This window comes from Vipera berus, assembly GCF_964194415.1.
Source record: "Vipera berus genome assembly, chromosome: 10".
Classification (NCBI taxonomy): Eukaryota; Metazoa; Chordata; class Lepidosauria; order Squamata; family Viperidae; genus Vipera; species Vipera berus.
Genome location: NC_138213.1, coordinates 4,345,597 through 4,370,343, shown reverse-complemented (window position 1 = coordinate 4,370,343; position 24,747 = coordinate 4,345,597). Strand labels below are relative to the sequence as shown.

At 41.8% G+C, this 24,747-nt stretch overlaps 1 protein-coding gene across 1 annotated transcript in view; it reads left to right on the top strand.

Annotated features, from left to right (window-relative positions):
• Nucleotides 1-16,955, top strand: part of FTO (FTO alpha-ketoglutarate dependent dioxygenase) — a 152,927-nt gene extending 135,972 nt beyond the window's left edge. The window contains exon 9 of the mRNA XM_081335745.1: nt 16,567-16,955. Coding sequence (XP_081191871.1) covers nt 16,567-16,711 — 145 coding nt within the window. The 3' untranslated portion in view covers nt 16,712-16,955. The remainder of the gene's footprint in view (nt 1-16,566) is intronic.
• The last annotated feature ends 7,792 nt before the right edge of the window (nt 16,956-24,747 follow it).

The window sequence follows — 24,747 nt, the reverse complement described above, 5'->3', positions numbered from 1 at the left end:
ATTGCCCATCCTTTTGAGGACCACTGGACAGCTTTTCTACAGCTAGAATTCATCTGGGTTTTTCTAGGGCAATTGTGTGGTCCTTACAAGATTTTCCAGCATGTTATTCTCACGGTGAACTTCACTTGCCCAGTCTTTCTAGGAAAATAGACAAGAACGGTGTGTTCCTGTAATGGGCCATTTTGGACATTGATTTTTGAAGGTTCATTAGATAAATGCTGACATCACAGATTGATGTCTCTTTAAAACAGTGTCTAGTGCATAACCAGGGGGAGAATCAAAAATATCGACTTAACGTTTGCTTCGAAGACCCGCTGGAGGCTTCCTTGGCATTAATGGGATCCATCAATTTAGGTGTTCCTTAATTATTCCAAATCTGCATCTCCACGCCAAATAAAGCTTGTTCAGCTAATTTGATCTGGTCGTCAGGTGTTTGAGCAATCTGCCCAAGAAAGCAGCAAATAGAAAATGCAGATGGGGTCCTCCTTCTTCTCCCCACTGTGATATCTTTCTTTAAAAATCAACAAAATTTTTGGAATGCCACCAGAGATCTGATGCCTTTCTCCATCTTGTGACAACCCTAATTAGCCGGATAACTGAAGCCGTCGCCCAAGCTATTGGATTCTTCAGTGGGCAAAATAAAGTTGAAGGAGGGTGGTGGTGGTGTTTGTATTTAACCCCTCACCCTGCTCCCATCAATAGATTGAAGACGTCGTTTGTATTTGCAAGTGTTTCTTTAATTAAGACCTTTTAAAAATCTTTGCTATCGATTCGTTCCATTATCTTATTGATTAACTGCACCAGATCGTGTGCTTGGCCTTTAGTAGAGAGAAACAGATACAGTTTGCTCTTATGATTAGCAGTTCTGAACTGTAAGTAATTCTAGATGTCCATTCCTATCCAAACCTGTGGTTTTATTGGCTACTGTTGATGGCTCTTGCACTAAAGAAGCCATAATCTAATTCTGATGACCAAGTAAAAATCTTCTCTCCCCTTTATTTTATTTACAGAAGCCTGTGTTCCTGGCTAAGGGAGAAAGATGTATTTTGCTTCTATAAGAGAACCCCTATCTAGTTCGAGCAATGTAGGAACATGGGCCTTGTTCGACGTGCCACTCTTAATTCTCTAAATAGAAACAATCCTTGGCTCCATTGGCTGAGTAAGGTATAATTTTATTAAAAGTCAAGTGTACTGCAGTAATGCATAGCCAGAACTGAGAATCCCATGCCAAAATCTCTTAAGTTAAACTTTTCCCTCGCTCAATTGCTTCCTGTCGCGCGCGCGCGCACACACACACACACACAAAATGACCAAACAGGTTCAAGCAAGATGTTTTCAGAATGGTCACTTGGTATGCAGCTGCCTTTTCCCCCCCAACCAGGTGACCTTGAGGCAGCGTCTCAGGGAAATACAGCATCACTTCCATTCTCCCCCAAGCATTTCCCCTCCCATCCACCTCCCTAGAGTTGATGGCAGACTACCATCACATGCTAGCAAAGCTCAAGCAAGCTTAAGGTGGGTTTAAGTTCTCTTTGAGGATTGCCTTCAGTTTCAATAAAAATATGACCCTCTTTCCTGGTTCAGAGTTTCAGAGAGAGAGAGAGAGAGAGAGAGAGAGGGAGGGAGGGAGGGAGGGAGAGGGAGAGGGAGGGAGGGAGAGAGAGAAAGAGAGGGAGGGAGGGAGGGAGGGAGGGAGGGAGGGAGAGAGAGAGAGAGAGAGAGAGAGAGAGGGAGGGAGGGAGAGAGAGAGAGAGAGAGAGAGAGAGAGAGAGAGAGAGAGAGAAGGAGGGAGAGAGAGAGAAAAAAAAATTGTCATAGACTTGTCAATTGCACCAAATAGGTTCTATGACTGATGAATCTGAATAGCTCTGAAATTGAATCTCTTCCTTCAAGTCGAAATAGAAAAGTTTTAGGTTAGAAAACATGGGCATTTCTGGGAATTAAATTTTGATCATTGTTCTTTGGTTATGTCCCTTGTCTCTTGTTCTACTCAACTTCTTTTTTTTTTTTAAAAAAAAGATATTCTTTGAAAACACAGCTGAAAACATAAAGCGGATGCACAGATAAATATGTGCTCCAATATCTCTAACTCCATTATAGCTTTGTTAAATTCTTCTGAAAATCCACAAATTCCATTCCCTGCTAATTTTATTGAAGCAAAAGCAATTGATCTAGCAAACTGATATGCTATTCTTCTTTCCTAGATTAACTAAGGATTTAGTTTAATTGTTTATTTTGAAGCATTGACGCACAGATACACCAATATCTAGGAGAGGAGATTGACATTCAGTCTTGCCTAACTTAACCTTCCCCAGATACTACCAGCACTTTATTACAATTATTAAAAAAAAAAAGCAGAGACACCCCAGTAAACCCGATTTTATATTGTTTTGATGACTGAGATTTGCCCACAGATCAACAAAGCAATTAAAATTTTAGATAACGTTGCCTGAATTGTCAGACAAAGGATGAGGATCCCAGTGGGAAAGAGTTATTTGTTTTTATTTTTGAAAGTAGATCTTTCTTTCCGGAGTATCTCCTTATGAGCAAATTATTTCACTAATTGGGATAAACAGTCTTTATTTTTTCACGCTTAACAATCTATGATATCCTAATATGTCAGGGAATTAAAGGAATAATAATGCTACTAGAACATGTTCTTTGTATTATCTCCTCCTCCTCCTCCTCCCCCTCCCCCTTCCTCTTCCTCTTCCTCTTCTTCTTCCTCCTCCTCATCTTCCACTTCTTCTCCTTCTCTTCCTCCTCTTTCTCCTTCTCCTTAGCTTTGTTTGTCTAACCTAAAACCAGGCTGAGGAAAGTATATAGTTACTGAACTTTAAGTTCTAAAGAATTTTCAAGATTGATGATGTTAGGAAAATGGGTTAACATGTTAGCAGTGTTCCAATATCTAAGAGGCTGCCACAAAGAAGAGGAGGTCTACCTATTCTCCAAAGCACTTGAGAGCAGGTCAAGAAGCAACAGATGGAAACTAGCCAAGGAGAGAAGCAACCTAGAACTGAGAAGAAATTTCCTGACAGTTAGAACAATCAATCAGTGGAACAACTTGCCTCCAGAAGTTGTGGACGCTCCAACACTGGAGGTTTTTAAGAAGAGACTGGACAGCCATTTGCCTGAAATGGTATAGGGTCTCCTGCTTGAAATTGGACTAGAACATCTCCAAGTTTCCTTCCAACTCCGTTATTCTGTTAAAAAGCTGTGTTTTGGGTTCTTATTAAGTGTGCATTATTTGTGTTGATTAGAACAGATATCCATAAATGAAAGATCAAGGTCCGCACGTCAGCTGAAAAACCTTAGGAACTTCCAAAAATTGTTGGGTTCAGTCAGTTGGATTTTTTTATCTGACAAAAGGGTTAAATTCATGGCTATGAATTATAAAGTAGGGTCAGTGCAAGGCTCAGCTGGGCATAAAGACAAAAAAAAAACAGGAGACTGTGAATTCTAGTCTCACCTTAGGCATAAAAACCGCTGGCAGACCTTGGGCCGGTCACTCTCTCTCAACCCAGGAAACAGGCAATGGCAAACCACTTCTGAAAAACCTCACCAAGAAAGCCACAGGGACTTGTCTGGGAGTCAGGAGTCAATAGGAAGTGTGGTATAGTGTGGTATGTGGTATAGTGGTTAAGGGAGTCGACTTGGGGTGTGGGTATGTGTGTGTGAATTCTAGTCCTGCCTTGGACACAAAACCAGCTGGGTGATCTTGGCCCAAGATCTTTGTCTTAGACCTAGGTCATAGGGGTAGGAAACTTTGGCTCTTTTAGGACTCGTGGACTTCAACTCCCAGAATTCCTGAGCCAGCCATGCTGAGGGGAAAGGGAGAGGTTTGCAAGCTGAGCCAGGCTGGCTCAGGAATTCTGGGAGTTGAAGTCCACGAGTCCTAAAAGAGCCAAGGTTGCCTACCCCTGGCCTAGAAAGAAAGCAAACCAGTTCCAAAAATGCTGCAAGGAAACTGGACAAAGTTGTCCAGGTAGTTGTCAAGATCCACATACAGATTTGAAATACCTGCATGCGCATCAATATATTTATAACAGTATTACACTTTTGTTAATTGTCCGGGAAATGCCAGTCCCATTCCATATTCCCTGCTAATTATACTGAAGCAAAAAATAATAATAATTGATCTGATGAATCTAAATGGGACATGTCTTTTTTTCCCCCTAAAGCAATTAAAAACTTAGTTTAATTGTTATACTTGAAACATAATCACAGCTATGCAAAGTCACTGAATTGCATTAAGTAGGTTGAATGTTAATATGTAGCGTGAATTCAATTGAATTTCATTTTTATCTCAGTTCTGCCTGCTAATTTTTAGAAGGCTGTTGTCACTATATCGCCCTGCTTGGCTTGAATATTGTTTGAAAGTTCTCACTGGATGGTGTAATTTTTTTTTAAGGATAGCCCCAATGTATCCTTCATTTTTGTATAAATGCTTATGAAGAAACAGGTAGAGGGTGCAATTTCTATTTAATGCTACCACTCTCAGTCAAAGACTCAGAAATTTCCAATCAACTTGTCCATTTCTGTGCTACTATTTGTACGATATGCGGTACCATTACTTAGGATTGGCACTTCTTACACTAGTATTTTATTTGGATTTATTTTACTAACACAATAATGGAGTTGGAAGGGCCCTTGGAGGTCTTCTAGTCCAGGGGTAGGGAACCTTGGCTCTTTTATGACTTGTGGACTTCAATACCCAAAATTCCTGAACCAGCCATGCTGACTCAGGAATTCTGGGAGTTGAAGTCCACAAGTCATAAAAGAGCCAAGGTTCCCTACCCCTGTTCTAGTCCAACACCCTGCACAGACAGGCCTTATACCATTCTGGACAAATGGCTGTCCAGTCTCTTCTTAAAAACCTCCATTGATGGACCACCCACAATTTCTGAAGGCAACTTCTGTTCCACTGGTTAATTGTCCTCACTGTTAGGAAGTTTCTCCTTAACTCCAGGTTGCTTCTCTCCTTGATTAGTTTCCATCCATTGTTTCTTGTCTTGCCTTCTGGTGCTTTGGAAAATAGGTTGACACCCCCCCTCTTCTTTGTGGCAACCCCTCAGATACTGGAATACTGCTATCATGTCACCCCTAGTCCTTCTTTTCTCTAGACTAGCCATACATAGTTCCTGCAACTGTTCTTCATATGTTTTAGTCTCCAGTCCTTTAATCACAGCTGCCAGTTCTTTAGCTGGTATTGGCCTTCATGCTCATTGAGTTCTTCCCAAGAATGTGTCGGCGTAGTAAACGTGCAGATCCAAGCAATGTGGCCTTTTGTAATTGACAGATGGAAATGTTGTCAATTCCCTTTGTGTCTCTTGCTTGCCGAGAATCCAGTCGTGAATCCCTCAAGACTATTTTATCCTCTTTAGCCTGTTTTAGATCATTTGTAGGATGTTTGCACATCCGAGAGAGCGTCTTCTATATTTATCATCACAGCCCCTGTTTGCTCTTTTCTCCAATCAGGCACTTTTTTTTAAAAAAAAAAAGAATCCTAACCAACCCATGTTTCCTATGTCTTACATTTGCTTTGAGTGATGTTTCTTCACTGAACAGGTTGCATCTGTTCTTCTTTCCATGAAGAAATGCCAGTAAGAGCAACTCCATGCAACAATGGTCAAATTCGACACGGCACATCTCTGCTTTGAATGTAATCATTCTCCCTCCTTTTCTCTGGTCTCCCTAATGGATACTGAAATCATTTTATTTATTTATTTTTTGAACCTAGAAGGCTTAATCCATCTGTCTTTCAGAGTTAACTTCAGTGGGAACGAGACAACCCCAAGTTGCTTTTTAGAGCATTAAATCCAGCAAGCTGGAATTCGTCATCAACTCCGTTCAGGGGCACCAGGTGCATATCATGGAGTGGAAGAGTTACTTTGTAGGTAACTCAAATCTCGGTGAGCAAGCTGTTACACGAAGAACCCATTTGTATCCCACTGGGTCTCATGCTGTTGAGTGCATCATTAAGATTTACACGAGTCCAGTAGATGCCAGAGGACAAGATGACAGTCTCAGGTTGGCTAGATGACGACCTGAAACCTTGTGACTTAATGCTTCGGTGGAAGTAATGAAGTCTGCAAGAAAACAACCCAGCCCAGAGAGCACCAAGCCCTCCTCATTTCAACCCCGATCGACAAACCTTCTCCTCCGTCAATGCTTCAATGAGTCTTGAGTCCTTTTTCTGTCTCTCTGTGTGTCGCCTTCCTTCTCCGTAGACCAGAACTTCCTCTGAAGAGGTACATTTGATTCAGGCGCTCAGCTGGAAATTAGTTAGGCGGAAGGACTAAAGCAGAAAAGGCCAGATGTCTCGTGGGTCTCTCTGGAAGCAGACAGTTCAAAGGTAATGGATCGGCAGAGGTCCCAAACGCTTGGTGCTTCCCTACACTTCTGACAAGGAGGCCCCAATGCTTTTAGACAGGAGTATCGTCAGTAGTATTGATCCGTTGATCTGATAATCCAGCCAGGCTCCCCAACGTGTTAAATGGTTTCCTTCCAGGCGGCACTAAGTGTGTAGAAGAAAAGTCTGGAGCTGAGAATCAAATCTCAGCAGACCACTCCCCGCGTGTCTAATCCAATCTGTCATCATTCATTCATTCACTCACTCACTCACTCATAAACACACACAATATGGAGATCCAGGTAGATGTGTACAATACACAGACCCTCGCCCACATAAATGCAAACACAGATACGTATGTGTGTCATGCATATTTTCTCATCCGATTGCAGCATCCTCGTGGTCATGCGGTTTGCATTCCAGTGCTTGACAACCGACTCCTATTTATGATGGTTGCAGTGTCCCGGGATCACGGGATTCCCTCTTTTGCGACCTTCTGACAAAGCAAAGCCAATGGGGAACCGCGGGACTAATTTAACAACTGCAGTGATTCACTTAGCCACCGTGGCAAGAAAAGTCGCAAAATGGGTCAAGACTCACTTAGCAACACAAATCCCGGGCTTGCTTGTGGCCGTAAGCTGATGACAACCCCGTAGTTTGGAATTAGAAGTATTTAGCAGCCTATGCCTTCCCATCCAGAAATGAACAACGAAGAGTCAGATTAGCAGAGCATGAAAAGGGCCACCATAGTATTCTGAGCAGCAAAAGTGGTTTATTGGGAACTGCAACTCGGATGCCCTAATCCTAACAATAAACTATGTTACATTAAAAATGGGTCAGGGTGTGGTGGCGTGCTGGAAGTGGGGGGTGGGTGGAACTAATTGTGGCAAAAACAAAAGAAATCTTTTTTTAAAAAATCCCCGTTGTCATCCCATCTAAACCCAAACCTATTTGTATTAACCTTTGCTGACAGAGTCACATGACGGACATAATTTGTGGTAATTTACCAGAAGCCGATCTAACCTTTTGTCATCAAATATTCATAAAGGCACGATTCCCAATGATTTTCTGTCTCTTTAAATATTTACAGCTTGTTGTCTGCTTCCTTTTTGGCTGTAATTTGAACACAATTGAAGTCAGATGAAATTAAAGTTACATTTCTTTTTGTGGGTGGGAAATACCTACAGGCAAAAAAGAGGTGGGGAAAGGAGAAGGCTTGGGAGACGCCAGAAGAGGATGCTCTGCAGATGGTGGACATCTTGACGTAGTAAAGCCTGGGTCCCTCAAAGGTGCTGAGGCCTTTCCGCCAGGTCTGTCAACTCTTGAACGGCTGGAGTAGAAGTCACGGGCAGATTGGAAATGGCGGAAAGCCTTTAGCCCGTTTGTCGGGCATCCTTTCCTTCATCAAGACACGATCTTACTTCAAACGGTCACTAAACAGATTGTTTAATCGGGTTGCTTAAAGAACACTGGCCTGGTTGCCAGGTGAAGAATGGTTGGTAAATGGAAAGACAGGTTTTGAGCAGAGGTAGAAAAACTTCTCCAGACCTGCGGAGAGACAGAAAGAAGAAAGGAAGGAAAACTGTTGGAAACCATCAGACAAGGTGGTTGAATCACTAACAACGGCAGAGATTCACTTGGCAGCTGTGACGTGAAAGTTTATAAAACAGGGCAAAACTCACTTAAAAACGGTCTCGCTTAGCAACGGAAATTTTGGGCTCAACTGTCGCGATTGTGCATTGGTTCTGCAGGCAGTTGATCTACGAGGAAGACTTTGACGGCATTTCTGAATGGATAGAGTGAGGAAAAACGGTAGAGAATCACATACCATCGGAATGGAAATGGTCTTGTCAGCTGGCGTACATCTGGGATTGGCAATTCAGCTATCCTTGTATTTTGTCACAAGCACCTGTAGTTGCAGATTAAGGGATAACATTGTAGATTAAGGGATAATATTTTGGAATGCGTGTTTCTGAATCCTCCGTGATCAGTAGGTCCTTGGGGTAGTAAAGAATCTGATGTCTTATGGAAATTCGAATTTTTCCCCTACTACATCCAATATCACGGAATACCTTACTTTGAGAGAAGGCATAGATCTATACGAAGAGAGGTGTGTGCATACATATGTAATCATACATCCCACAGACGTTGCATATTTATTCATCCAAGAGGCGTAATTGTTAAATTCTGTGAATGGAAACGGCTTAAATTTTCTGCTCCGGCTTTCAATGCAAAGTTTGAGGTTTCGTCCAAATAGAACATGTTTCTGTAAATGCCATGGTGTTTAGCAGCATGAATTGATCGGAACAGGAGCTTGATGCCACAGCTCTGAAGACAACTCTTTTCTTCTTTTGGGGGGTCCTGCACACAAAAGCCAACTAGTGTTTGCATGCAGTTTGGGTGGGATACAAACATGTAAGAATTTATTTTCATACCAGATTGATTTCATTGTGTGTGTGTGTGTGTTGTTGGTTGTTTTTTTTAAAGTTGTAATTGCTCTTTGGCAATTAAAATGGATAGTCCTGCTGTGTAAATGCATGCTCATTCAGTGCTCTGGATGTCTATGATAAGGAAGGATCAACTTAGAAATAAGGAGGAATTCCTGACAGGAAATTGATTGATCCGTTGATTAAATGGAGAATAATTAATCAATTGGAAATAGTCTTGTCAGCTGCTGTACATTTTGGATTGGCAATTCAGCTATCCTTGTATTTTGTCGCAAGAACCCGAGTCACAATTGTAGATGGATAATATTTTGGAATAAATATTTCTGAATCCTATGTGATCAGTAGGCCCTTGGGGTAGGCCTCCTGGAATTATAGGTACTTTGTCACTGGAGTTTTTCAAGAAAAGATTGGAGAGCCATTTTCCTGGGATGGTATAAAGTCTCCTGCCTTGCGTAGGGGAATGACTAGAAGACCTCCAAGGTCCCTCCCAGCCCTGTGATTCTATGAAGGCAAAGGCCCTATCCAGTGGCTTATTGTTCCCCTGGATAATGTTTTTTCCCCAATGGAAATGCATTAAACTGTTGCATTCCAATATTTCACAGTTTGATCTTGGCAATTGACGGCAGTTTCCGAGCAGAGAGGCTTGGAAAGAAATTGATGGGTATTTTTAACCCTTATTCCCATTTTATAACTCCAAAGGAAAAGCATCAGTCCCAGTGGTGGAGACACACTCTTCTGTCTGATGTGTTTTGTTTTCCACGATGCTGAGAAAGAACACTGAATCCATTCTAGTGAGCAGGTAGGACAAATACCTTTGCCCTCCTTTGAAATCACATCCTTTTCATTGGGCACGACTCTAAGGTTGTTCTACAGCTTTTGTGCAATGCAACCGTGGAACCTCACACGGCCATCGCCTCCAGCTGTATAATTGGGTCACTTCAGACATGAAACTTATAATCACCTGAGCCATTTGATCCCCATATTGTTTCTTGCTGTCAGAGAGGAGCAAAGTGAGCTTCAGGTGACCTTATCGTGTGACCGAGCTCAGAGGTCACAAAAGTCTAAACAGCTTGTCAAGGTGGGTCATCCATCACTATGGTGATGTCACTGACAAAGTGAGAAATAGTCCCAGGTTATAAAACTGCTGTTTGACTGGTTACTCCAGAGTCCGCAATTTACTATAAATTGTCACACCTGTTGACATGTTGTGTGACCAACAATCATACAAAGAGAAGCAAAGAGAAGCATCAAAGGTATCAATTGGTGATATGGGATAGTACGCACCAGTCAACTTATCAAATGGCAGAATCTTTCCTCTTATTAGATAAACTGTCTTTTTACAACCCTGTAATCTCTTAATTTGGGGTAGAGTCAGGGTGACTGGATGGAGCTGAGCATTTACTGGCTGGATGCCCTTCCTGATGCCTACATGGAGTTCAGAGCAGATATTTTCCTTTCGTGCCTTGATAGAGAAATACCTGCCACTACCTAGGATCTATATATAATATATTTCCATTGGGTTGAAAAAATGTGTGTGTATTTCTAGGACTTTCCACCAGCTGACACCTCTTTTGACTGATCTCAAATCCTGCCATGATGAAAATCAGTCTCTGTTTTGATTTTCTCTGCATTTTTGCTTGTTCTACTTTGTATTTATAACCCGTGCCTGTGTTTCTACCTTTGTCTGTTTTATTTTAGTATTTACTTTGCCATTCCTTAGAGAAACAATGCTCCAGTTTCTGGTTCCTATCATTTGCCATTATCTCACTTCACGTTTTCAACAAATATCAGCTTATTTCTGGAGTAGGCCAAACCTAGAAATCAAAAACCTGCACTGAGTGCTATTTGTCAACAGGAATTTGTGTGTGTGTGTCTCTCTCTCTGTGTGTGTGTGTGTATCTTTTGCTTTCTCAGCCAAACAGCTGTAGATCTTAGTCAAGAAAGGGAGAAAGCAGAAGAGTGTTTTAAAATAAATGGTTAGCACATTAGTATAAAACCTATTGATTAAAAACACCAAGCATAATGTTAGTCTGACTGAGGCATTGCTGAAATAAATTTTTCCCTCTGACTCTTGCATTAACCTTTTATTGACTGCTGGCATACCCATAATTAACACACACTTTAGCTAAAGTAGTTAATTTTAGTATCATGACCATTATCTCCCAACATACTTGAGAGATCCAATCATCAAATGTATGTAAAACAACCCAGAAAATAAGGGGATTGGGGGTGGGGGGGGTCTCCTTCAGATTCCAGAAGAATAGCCATCCTCAGCTTGGTTGAGCTGATGTAGCCCCACGTAGGTCCCTGAGGTGGTAAACAGATTTGTTTAACAGAGGAAACCAGAATTAATTGTTTTAATTAATTAAACACAGAATGGTTAGGCCAATTCTTTTCTTTTTTATTTCCCTAAAGGTTCTTTTTTATTAATGAATAACTACTCTACTCTGAACTGTTGTTGTTGTTGTTAGTTGCGAAGTCGTGTCCAACCCATCGCGACCCTGTGGACAGCGTTCCTCCAGGCCTTCCTGTCCTCTACCATCTTCCGGAGTCCCTTTAGGCTCACGCCTCCTGCTTCAGTGACTCCATCCAGCCACCTCATTCTCTGCCGTCCCCTTCTTCTATTGCCCTCCATCTTTCCCAGTATTAGGCTCTTCTCCAGTGAGTCCTTCCTTCTCATTAGGTGGCCAAAGTATTTGAGTTTCAACTTCAGGATCTGGCCTTCTAAAGAGCAGTCAGGGTTGATCTCCTCTAGGATTGACCGGTTTGATCGTTATCTGAACTAGTGCATCCATTCTTACCACAAAGATGGGCAGCATCAATAATTTCACCTTTCGGTACAACATGGAACATAGAATAACAGAGTTGGACGGGACCTTGGAGGTCTTCTACTCCAACCCCTTGCTCCAGCAGGAAACCCTCTACCATTTCAGACAAGTGGTTGTCCAGTCTCTTCTTAAAAGCCTCCATTGTTGAAGCGCCCATAACTTCTGGAGACAAGTCGTTCCACTGGTTAATTGTCCTGACTGTTAGGAAGTTCCTCCTTAGTTCTAAGCTGGCCCTCTCCTTGATTAGTTTCCATCTGTTGTTTCTTGCCTTGCCTTCTGGTGCTTTGGAAAATAGGTTGATCCCCTCATCTTTGTGGTAGCCCCTCAAATATTGGAATACTGCTATGATGTCTCCCCTAGTCCTTCTTTTCACTAGACTAGATGTATCCAATTCCTGCAACTGTTCTTCATAGGTTTACAAGTGTAATGTATTTATTGATTAAATTTATATGCTGCCCATCTCCCTGTCGAGCAGCTCCAGGTGGCTTGAAACAATATAAAGACACAATATAAAAATGATAAGAACAGTAAAACATCGAAAACCTTCAGCAATAAGAATTAAAGCATTAAAATGAACCAAAGAATTAGATACAAAACGAGCAATACGAAAATAGGCTAGTAGTGGCATCTCCTCCTAAGCTACTCACCATCTTCAAAGTGGACTAATGCATGCTTGGAGTCATTTGCTTTTAAAATAAAGTAATATTTAATATAATTGAAATTGTATTATAAAAAGTCATATTTTTAAAAAATTATGGTCAATGCTCTAAACAAATTGCCGTTTTCTTTCTCTTGGGGAAAATCAAATGAACGCTATGAGAGAAAGACATACATCAAATTGCACATCATGAATTGCTGATAAATAGGTAGGAGTGTCTGTCCTTAATCCTTTTTCTAAGGAGTTGAGACATGTACGGCATAGTAGAATTTATGAGTTATCAACTCAAGATAGGCAAAAGAATATACTGTTTTGCATACAGGATAATGAACTTAGGGACCATTGCTTTACCGCAGTACTTTCATGAGAACGATAGGTCTATTACAGGCTATTAGTTAAATATGCTGGCATAGTGAAGGATCAGTTCTTGCATGAAAAACCTTTGATGGAACTTCTGGATACCTTCCAAAAATTGAAATGGTAATCTTTAATGTTACAAAAGAGGAAATTAGCTGTGGTGGCACAGTGGTTAGTTAGAATATAGTAAAAAGTAAAGGTAAAGTTTCCCCCGCACATGCGTGCTAGTCGTTTCCAACTCTAGGGGGCGGTGCTCATCTCCATTTCAAAGCCGAAGAGCCAGTGCTTGTCCGAGGACATCTCCGTGGTCATGTGACCGGCATGACTAGACGCCAAAAGCGCACGGAACGCTGTTACCTTCCCACCGTAGTGGTCCCTATTTTTCTACTTGCATTTTACGTGCTTTCGAACTACTAGGTTGGCAGAAGCTGGGACGAGTAACAGGCGCTCACTCTGTTACGCGGCACTCGGGATTCGACCCGCCAAATTGCTGACCTTCTGATCGACAAGCTCAGCGTCCTAACCCACTGAGCCACCGCGTCCCTCTTAGAATATAGTACTGCAGGTTAACTCCTGTAAAATGAGGACCCAGATTGTTTAGGGCAATATACTGACTCTGTAAACCACTTAGAGAGGGCTGTAAAGTGCTGTGAAGTGGTATATAAGTCTACGTGCTGTTGCTATTCAGGCAGTAAAAGTATGGGTGGAAATGTAATTCCTTAATTTATTTTTTTTGGGAACCTACACCTCAATGTTAGTTGCTCTTATATGACAAGGGACATCTTTAGGGACATCCTCTAACATGTTTACAGGATTCTGGAGATTTCTGACTGGTCAGTAGGAAGTCTGATTGGTCTTTCTAACTAATATTGCCAAAGCACCTGAAGGCAGGACAAGAAGCAACGGATGGAAACTAATCAAGGAGAGAAGCAACCTGGAATTAAGGAGAAACTTCCTGACAGTGAGAACAATTAATCAATGGAACAACTTGCCTCCAGAAGTTGTGGGTGCTCCATTACTGGAGGTTTGCAAGAAGAGATTGGACAACCATTTGTTCAGAATGGTATAGGGTCTCTTGCTCAAATGGGGTTGGACTAGAAGACCTCCAAGCTCCCTTCCAAACCTATGATTCTATGTTCTATATATTTAGAGTTCCGTTGAATTTCAACTCATCCATTAGGGTCATCCTTGTTCTTATTAACATTCACTGAAGCTCTGGTGTTTGAAGAACTTAAGAGTTGCCCAAATATGCTAATGTATTAAGAAAACATTTGCATTGAAATGCTTCACCAGAAGTATCAAATGGGAAGGGAGAGAGGGAGAGAGAGAGAGAGGGAGAGAGAGAGAGAGACTCAACTAAGAAAAAAACTGAATTAAGCATCTTGTCAGAGTTTGCAGTTGGCTTCAACCTTTATTGTCTTCTCTGCATATTAATGATATCTTTTTTTTTAGTAAGGTGAAGAAAGAGGAGAAGTTTCCAACCCAGAGTTATCACAGAGTTGAGCATCAGGTTTCCTGATGCTCAACTCTCTCTGCTCAGAAGCTACCTTGCGGTCCCTGCGCGCAACACACCCTTGCTTTTTCAACATGGCAGGGTTTTATCAAAGGCGCAATTTAATATTTATGCTAAGATTCTCTCCCAAAGAAAAAAAAAGTAGCTTGTGTTCCTTTCATTTGTATTTTAAATAAATAATGAGAACATTGAAACACATTACTCTTTTCTTTTTTTCAAGGCCCCGAGGTCGGTTAATCTTATTATTTATGAAGTGATGTGCTACTTTATGGTACTTAATGCATGTTAACAGATGCTATTATCACAGCCGGAAGTGGGATTGGAGAAGATATATAGGAATGTGATGTGTTAATTCTATCCTTGTGCTGTAATGCACGAGGCACGGAGTGCATAGGAAGGTAGGGTTGCAATTAACTGCCTACCAACATGGGTGTAACGTTGACATATGTTGTCCCTTGAGTGTTCTTCTGCCATCAATAATCCCCAGGAGAAAGATGTCCTCTTTTGGTTTGGTTTCATCCTTTTCTCAAGGGTCAAACGTGGCCAAAGGATTGTGTCCATTAATCATTTGAGGAGTGTTGAAAGCATTAATTTTGGGGGTCAGTCCTTGAAGATGTGATATTTTACTTATGTTAGCTTGGACGCAGTGGTAGCCTTTTGTAGATCTTGTCCTTTGGGGCTGGGACTGAGTACTTAATTAATACGAGTAACGTTCACCTGATTTAGACGATGTTCTACTGTATGGTGCCATTTTAAACACTTGAAATAAAATGGAAGAATGGCAATCAAATTTTTAAAAGAGTAAAACTGGACAAGGCTGGATTGCATAAAGTGGCAGTAAATTTAATCTAGATCTAGATTAAAAATGATCTCCAGATTAAAATTATTCCCACCCATGTACCAAAGCCCAGGTTTACAAAGGTCCACTCAACTATCTCTTTTCTTTTTAAATCCGTACCGATAACTCATCTTACACTAGACTTTGGAAGAATCATTTTTCCCCCTTTAAAACCCACAAACCAGTTATCTAGAAAAAGGGTGTTTTGGGAAGATATTCCATTATCTTTTAACTGTCTCCCTCCTCCTGTTACAATAACCAAAGCTGTCTTTGCACGCTTGTATAAGCATTAGATAATTAGCCAGCAGTTGGCAAATTAAAACACACAGAGGTAGAAAACAAAGATGGGAAACTCTAAATGGCTACAAATTCACTAGAACAGGAGAATTAAATGGCAGCCTTTATTACAACATAATCTTCTGAGATGGATGAGTTTATCACTCATCAAATCTTCCTGCATAGATTCAGTGGCTTATGATAATTAAGCTCCAGACCTGCTGATGAAGCTCCCCTTTAATAAGAAACAGTGTAATTCAAAGAGTTCCTCTGAGGATGTAGCGACCGCTAACCTCTTAATTTAATTTTGCTCAAGTTTTGCCCATCAGCAGAAATGGTTATTAACCTTCCTCTGCAACCGGCCAGCCCCCTATTTCTTCTTCCTTTTTTGCCAATCTCTCAGATTTACAAGCCACCACCTGCAATATTATTTAATCTACCCTGTGACCTTAGCTCAATAAATTGGGTTTAATCTCCCTCAATAATCTCGTAATATCGCTCAACAAAAAAAAAACCCGACAAATGACGGCACTCCAGATAAGACGTGAAATAATGAAGAAATAATTTGCCATCAAAATGCGGGTTGAATTTTCATTGTGAACGGGCTGTTCTTCAGAAGAAGGAAGCGGCTTTTATATTAATCAGACAATAAAATGTATCCTTTGACATCAATGAAATCTAAGTTGGTCATTCTGGTGTAATTGATTTAAGGGAGTCGAAGCATGATTAAGTCTGAATCCAATATATCTTGTCTGTTTCTCTTTCCAATACACTTCTAAAGCCTCATTTTCTTTTGCAAGATGGGCCTTTTTCTCCCCCCCCCCCACTCCCCTCAGTCACAGAATGCCTTAAAAATGCATTTATTTTCTTGTTGGGAAACAAGAACGTTGCTGGTTTTATGTTTCTTTTTTAAAAAAAAATATGGACCTTTCCTCCGGAAGTCTTCTCTTAAAATTTAAATTAAGAGGCAAGCAGATACCATTGCAAACCACAGAAAGGACAATTAGATATTGAAAATTGAATACTGACTTTATACCTTTGAGCTTCTTATATCTAAGAATTTTGTGTCTGCCCACAATTAACACCTCTGATTCCTATTTGGAGGGGGGGGAATCAAACAAGTGAAAATGACTTCTTTTCCATCAAACTAAATGGGTTTTCTCTGCAAAAAAAACAAAACCCGAAAAATAAAATTTCTGCAGAGCGCCTCTTTGTTCAGTGTATTTAGTGTGATTAAATCTTGAACTGATTCCAGTAACTCATTTCCAAACTTTTTTTTTTCTCTCCCCCATTTTAGGTGCCATTCACCACTTTCAGAAAACTTGCCGGAGGACGAGAAACCAAAATGCCAGCCTTACTGGCAGGACAACGATCCCAGTATGCCATTACCTTTCAATCTTGATGATATAATATTTGAACTACAGACAATTCTGGAAGAATAGAAACGCTTTATCAGAAGCTGGGTGGAATTCCACTGCTAAGAAGCAACAAAGAAGAATAATGAAAGCAAAGAAGCCTGTTGACTAATTGTAGATTTGCAGCTGGTTCCAAAGGGCCAGCGCACCCACAGAGAAAGCCCTCCACCTGGGTGTTATCCACCGGCAATCTTTTACCGGCGGTACCCTGAGGAGACCCTCCCTGTGGGAGCGCACAGGACGAAGGGAGCTCGATGCCGGCAGCAGGTGTTCCCTCAGATATCCTGGACCCAAGCCATTTAGGGCTTTATAGGCCATCACCAGCACCTTGAATCTCACCCGGAGGGCAACCGGAAGCCAATGCAGCTCGCGGAGCAGAGGTGTTACATGGGAATATCGGGAAACCCCCATCACAACCCGCGCGGCTGCATTCTGCACCAGTTGAAGCCTCCGAGTGGTCCTCAAGGGCAGCCCCATGTAGAGAGCGTTGCAGTAGTCCAATCGGGAGGTCACGAGTGCATGAGTGACTGTGCGCAGGGCATCTCGGTCCAGGTAGGGCCGCAACTGGCGTACCAGGCGAACCTGGTACGCCAGTGAAATTATATTTTGGCCCAGCAATACTGGGTCACACCTTATTGTGGTCTTTACTGGGAATAGGTAGTTAGAAGAAGTTCTCCCCTTGGTTGTTCTCTTTCCCTTGACCAACCACAAACAGGATTTTGTAGGTCAGAGTGTGGGCTGCATCATCACGCAGCAAAGCACAACGATTAAGCAATTTGGGCTCCACCAAACCATGGCACTGCATATGCCATATGTCTTTCCTGATGAAGACCGAAACTTCCATAAGGAGAACCAGGATCAGATGGCGGACTCCTCTTTTCCCATGATTTTACAGAATTGCAATTGGTACCTTTAGCAAAATCCTGTTTCTGGACTTCGCCCGCATTTAATTTTTCATCATTTCCTGCTGGACAAATGGCAGGGAAATGGCGCACACACAGCCCTTGTGCGTGTGTGTCAAGCTAAATGGATTACTGAAGATACAGATCTGTTTGCCTGTCTGCACTTGCCTTTAGACAATATTCATCAGTTCTACAAAAAGCTCTTGATTAAACAGAGAAGCCAAAGAAATGTCAAGGTTCAAAGCAAAAGGTCCTTTGTCCCTATCTCACAATCCTCAAATCGGACTGAAAGTTGACTTTGCATTAGCAGTAAGTAATTGTCGGCAGAAATTAAATCAGCTCGGGGCTCTGACGATAGGAGAGCTGACAAGGTTGGCAAGGGAAACCTCTCATTTTACTTTTAGAATACAAAACAAAGTTGGAAGGGACCTTGGAGGTCTTCTAGTCCAACTCCCTGCTAAACAGGAGACTCTACTGGAGAAATGGCTGTCCAATTTCTTGAAATCCCCCAGTGATGGAGCACCTATAACGTTTGGAGGCAAGTCGTTCCAATGATAGATTGTTCTCACTGTCAGTAAATTTCTAGGTTGGATCTGTCTCCAATGAAGAAGAAGGAGAAGAGGAGGAGGTGGTCAACTTATTTTCCAAAGCACCAGAAGACAAGACATGAAACAATGGATGGAAACTAATCAAGAAGAGAAACAAACTGGAATTAAGGAGAAACTTCCTAACAGTGAGGACAATTAACCAGTGGAACAGAAGTTGCCTCCAGAAGTTGTAGGGGCTTCATCGCTGGAGGTTTTTAAGAAGAGACTGGACAGCCACTTGTCTCAAATTGTATAGGATCTCCTGCCTGAACAGGGGGTTGGACTAGAAAACCTCCAAGGTCCCTACCAGCTCTATTCTGATGGATTGACCTTCCATCTGTTACTTCTTGCCCTGCCTGCAGAGAATACATTTCGGCTGGGCAACTCCACAAGTCTGCCAAGATTGGACAACCCTGGTTTAGAACATCGCTGGTTTATGAAGGATGGAAAAGACTTAGAACAGGCTTCCTATTAAGTAAGGGACCCGTGGGAGAGGGTTGTTCCTTCTTTTGCCTGTCCATAGCTCACACAGGGCAGCAGTCCTTCTTTTCACGCTGTCGTGGTCTCTGGTTCAAAGTTTCTTCTGCCACTCTGGCTAATGGGGTCAGAGCAATTCTTTTCCTAATAGATTGCCGGTCCCTTGTGTAGCCAGAGTTTTGAAAGACAGGTCAGAACGAGAGGGACTGGCTGTTAAAGAACATTTGATGCCGCTCAGGGGAATGATAATTACAGCAGTTTAGTTAGGATGATTCACGGGTGTAAGAGGCGCATTCCTTCCAGAGGCAGGCTCAGCCCTGACCTTTTGCGAGGAAGTGGGGTCAAAAACCCATCCATTGTCTCTGAAGTTGGCATCTCGGGTCACCTCGGTAAGGTGGGGAAAAGGAGCAGAGGGTAGATAGATGGGGCTTATTCAATCACACCTCCGAAAAAAACAGATTCATGCGGTGATGAGTGAAAGGTAGCAGGAGGCAGTTGAGCCTGTACAATATCAGCCAGACTTGTCCAAGGAGTCCCATAAAAGAAATATCTTGCATCCCGTGGCCCCAGGAAGGTGAGGTGATCTTCCCCAGCTCTTGTTTGAGACCAGTCAAGTAGGGCAGCCTTTCTCCTCCTCCTCCACTCCGCAAACCCCGTCCCCTTCTGTTATTGATGATGTTACCTAGTTTACTAATGAAGTACCTGCAAGAAAACCACGAAGCTTAGAGAGCACCAAGGAGCCCACAGTCATCGTCGTCGTCGTCGTCGTCCTCCTCCTCCTCCTCCTCCTCCTCCCAATCTCATTCTTCTCCACTCTGCAAACCCCGTCCCCTTCTGTTACTGATAATGTTACCTAGTTTACTAATGAAGTGTCTGCAAGAAAACCACGAAGCTTAGAGAGCACCAAAGGAGCCCACAGTCTTCCTCCTCCTCCTCTTCCTCCTCCTCCTCCTCTTCCTCCTCCTCCCAATCTTCTTCTCCACTCCGCAAACCCCGTCTCCTTCTGTTACTGATAATGTTACTTAGTTTACTACTGAAGTGTCTGCAAGAAAACCACGAAGCTTAGAGAGCAATTGGGCTTAACTGTAGTTATAAGTTCAGGTCTACGGTGCCTGCATTGTCTGAAGAGCAAGGATGAGTTCAAAACACCTTATAATAGATTGAAACAAATAATTGAGATATCAAATGCTTCATTTGAAGCTCAGTCATCACACGGACTGTCAGAAAGATCTCGCTTGTCGATTTCGTATTGAAGATCGAAATATCACGATTAGCCATTACCAACTAGCTATTCTCTCTGGTAATTAGAAGAATCGCTACGAAAAAAATGTAATTCCATCTATTTATCGAAGGCAGAATCTTTATGCTAATTTCCAAGGAGAATCCATTAGCTTCTTAAGGCAAACCACTGAAAAGACAGGATAGATCAAATGGCTAGAATTACTATTTAATACTTATTTATATTACACATTTCTAGGGATACCTCGGAGGTGCTTTTTTTTTTTTTTTTAAAAAAAAGGCCTCTGAAAGAACAAACATTTCTGTATTAAAGAGAAATGAAAATATATATTCCCCTGGTCTGTTTTAATGTTTTTCAATATTAGCTCCTCTCTTTATTTTTATTTTTTGATAGGGAGCTACAGCATCCTATGCAAAATAAAATAGAATTTTGATTAAGAAGTCAACAAAGAAGAACAAGGTATATTTTGAAGGAAGGAAGACGCACAATAACCATGTTTTGAAATCTCCCCTCCCGTGAATCTCTGAAGACAAATCCAGACCAAGTGGAGCAAAATTCCAAGTTTCCGTGTTATATGTCAGGGCTGAGGATGACTTGACAGTTCCTCCAATGTCAGGTTTAATCTTTAAAAATGACAGGCAATTTGTTCAGGGAACTGTGCAGAATGACAAGATAGAGAAGGATTGTAAAACATGGCGCCTGTGTGGAAGGCTTCTTTTTTGAGGGCATCAAAGTCTGTTGTTTTCTTTTGCTATTAGTCCAGTGATGCTGAACAATTGAGCAGAAGGACTTCAGCTTGGTGGTTAGAGTAGCTGTTCTGTACGCAGAGAATCCTTGGTTTGCTTTGAGCTAAGAAAATACTCAGTCTAAAACCTCGGAGAGATCAGGCGACAGGAATTATGTGATCCTAAGATTTCCCCAAAGTCCCCTGTACCACATCACCATAGATGTGACATTCTCCCACCTCTTCTGGTGGGAAATGGGTGGGAGTGTTTTGTAAACCTTCCAAAGGCATGGAAGAGATCAGAGGAATATCCAGCGTTAAGGATCAGGACCATACATTGAGACTTCTCTTGGCATAAGATGGGCAGCCAATAAATGTTATAAATAAATAAATAAGTTGCAGGTGAGAAGATCTATTGCTCATGCCTATGCACAGGAATCTAGTCAACTAATGGTCAGTCCTAAATTGGCACTAGATAAAAGTCAACAGAATTCAAAAGGGGTTGGACTAGGATCGCTTGCAGTGACGTAACAACTCCAGACTGATTCCTCTCTTGACTCCAACCCAGCCTCTGCCACTTCTTCTCCTACAGGAAGAATGAAAAAGAAATCCACAGGATACCTTCTGCACCTTCTAAATATCCTGGAAAAATTAAACATCTAATGATCTAAGAACCTGGCAGTCCATTTTAAGGCCTACCCAACCAAAGCTTTAGCCGTTGTCAGATTCCTATACAAATAAAATAAACTCGATACAAATTCAAGAATTGAAATGGCAAGATCGGATCCAAAAAAACGTAACTGGAGACTCAAAGATAAGAAGAATCTCTGAGGCTCAGAAAAAGGGATGCAGCTTTGAACATCTGGTGGCTGCTACCATCTTGCCTTTTTCTAACTGCCTTGTGGATGCCCCAATGTACAATCTTTCATGTGCTGTTCCCAAATCAAGGCAAAACTCTCCTCCCCCCCTTTTTTCTCTTTGTTGTTGTTTTTTCTACTCTTCTATTAATATTTAGTTGTCTCACTCAATTAATGTTTCATGACAGAATCCAATTCAAGCAGGAATGGAATCTTTGCAATATAGGAAACAGCTGCAGGTAAAATTGGCACTTTATTTATTTTTCATTCATCTCTGAGTTGTAGTCATCTCGGCTCCAATTGGAAGGTTAGTAGCAGAGCTGAAAATGCCTGCAGGCTATTGTAGCTGAAGCTGGTGTGGTGGCTCACAGTCCCTCACTGCCAGGCGTGCTCGGGAAGAGCGGCATGGTTTGGAGCATTATAAAAATGAAGGGGGAATTAAAAAACAAAGGCTCTGGACTTCAGCTGGGTTGTCCATGTGTCGTTCTTGGTACATGCGCTGCTTTTTTAAGCGGGCCAAGGCATATTTTATTTGCGATGTTTGTAAACTTGGAGGCCTGCTATGGAAGCTAGGCAATCCGCCCAACTTAGGCAGCTGATACCTTTTAGAAATCATGGGGTCCTCGGTGCTCTCTAAGCTTGGTGTTTTTCTTGCTGACGTTTCGTTACCCAGCTAGGTAACATCATCAGCGCACCAATGTAATGTCTGCAAGAAAATCACCAAGCTCAGAGATCACCAAGGACCCCAAAGAGTTCAACCCTGAGCTACAAATATTCTCTTCTTGTTGATTTCGGAAATAATTTAAGAGGGGAATCCACAAATTGGGGATCAAATCCCAATGAGATCAAACGGTGGTCTAATGGACCTTGTTTTAGCATATGTTGCTAAGTCTAACATTTAGCCTGCAGACTCATTATTTGTCCAATCGATGCCGTTTAGTAGACTTAGGTTAGTTGAATCTGCCTCCTTCAGAAGAACTTTGCCATCTTAAACCAGCTTATGCTTCTCTGTGTGAGGCAGGCCTCAGAGTTTAGATGGGCTTTTATACACCTGGGAGGGGGGGAAATGGAGTTTTGGAACATTGGTAAACTGTCTTTGATGGATCAGTGTAATGAGCTATTTGCTTTTTCTTTACATGTCTTTGCTTGTCGTCTTATAGAAGAATATTCCATGTAAATGCCCGAGAGGCAGTCCTCTTTTGTCCACATTATTATCATTTGATGTACTTGCTGGAATCCATCTGGGTCATCCCCTATAATTTGGGATGCTGGATTTGGGAGTTGAGGGAGTGCAACGGCTCAGAAGTTAAAGATGCTGAGCTTCTCAGCTGGAAAGCTGACAGCCCGAGTTTGAGACTCGAGCACTGCATGACGGGATGAGCTCCCGTCCCTTGCTCCAGCTCCTGCCCACCTAGTAGTTCCAAAGCATGAAAATGAGAGTAGATAAATAGGTATCACTTTGGTGGGAAATTTAACAGCATTCCATGTACCTTGGCCTATGGTCATGCTGGCCACAGGACCATGGAATTTGTCTTCAGGCAATGCTGGCTCCCTCAGCTAAGAAACAAAGAAGAGCACCACCAGCTAGATTCAGACACCACTGTACAGGAAACCTTTAGCTTTATTTGAGAGTTGGAGTGAAACTGACTAGTGTTCTGACAGTTTCTCCTTCCAGCTCAGGAATAACAGTTGGGAATGCAGACAGCACTTTTTAAGCCAGCTCCCACATTGGTAATTGTTCTTTAATGCTACCATACAAAAAAAAAAGCCCACGTTTTGAGAACTTTTCATTTTATTTATCCAGGCAGTGATGGGAGATCTGTGCATTGGGAAGCTTCCCATGTCTTCAGTAATTAGCATAGGGGGAAAAAATCACGGAGAGGTGGATCTAAATATTGAGAATGATCTAGCAGTATGTTGCTTTCGAGTCCTACCAGTCTTTTAGGAAGCCAATCAAACTGGTTTTATTTGTTTTTGTTTTAATGATCAAACAAGTTTTTGTTCATTTCTTAAAAAGTGTCAAATGTTACACATCTGAAACTGTCATCTCAAATTCAAAAGCAGAGTGGGAAACTGATGTTTGATCTGTGTTGGAGTCAAACACTAAATTAAACGCAACTTGCAAATTTATTTAGATGTCATCGTTACACCCATGGAAAATGTGGTTTGGGGTGCAGGTAAGCAAAATTAGAACAGTGATAATTGTCGTTATTTTTATGTGGTATACTAAGCGATTAGACACTCCTTATTACCGTTTTCCCCTTCTATAGTTAGTTAAGGAAGTGCTGTTTGCGTGTTGTTTCTGTGCCTTCTTAAGATAATTCCTTTTTCATTTCCTGCCCCTCTCGAAGAAATCAAAAGAATAGCTGTCAAAATATTGGCCAGATAGCAGCTTTACAAATTAATCCCCTAGCTTGATACCTGCAAACAAAGGTTTGAACTCCATAATTGGCACTTGAAATGGTAATTAACTGATTAAGAAAGCACCAGCAGTTTGTGTGTGCAAAAACGGCACCAGGTGTGCAAGAATCATTAGACGTTCTTTGCATCAAACACACCGTTGAGTTGTTACCTCTTTAGGGTCGCATTGCCAACTGCCAATTTGATTGGTTAAGTAGTTGTATGTGGTTTGGGAGGGGAGGGAAGAAAAAGGAGGAGGGGGAGAGAAATCACACAATATTCTTTGTTTAGGATTGATGTGTTTATTACTTTTTGTGACAGAGTTTCCCAAGGCAGATGTTCAATATAGGAACAAGCTGCTTGAGAATGAAGCAAGCGGAGAGGGGTGTTGCGAAAGCCGGAAATTGAGAAAGTTATCATAAGCACAAAATTGTTATTGAAGATTTTGCTCCGAGCATTTGTAACGCTTGTGTTATATATACTCTTCCACAGACAGTAATCTAACAGGGAATTACAGAAAGCGGACTGCCAATATCTATAAATTGCATTGTATGCTCAGGAGCTGCCTCCCAACAGGCCAAGTTCACGCCTTAGGGAGGAGGAAAGGATTCCTCAGTGGGGCTCTTTCTGCCTGCCAGTTGGAAAAAAAAGAAGCCAGAAACTGGAGGAAAAAGAAAAAAAGCTTGGCATCTTCTCCTTTTTTAGACGATTCTTTAGCAGAAAGAATCATGGCCCATGCAGGGCTCACCTGGATGTGAGAAAAGTGGCATCTGCTGAATGCAGGGGGGGGGTTGCACTCATGTCAGGAGCACCGAGGCACATCCAGGTTGAAAGGATTAGCCAGTGATATCACTGTTGCACTAGGTGTCAAGGTAC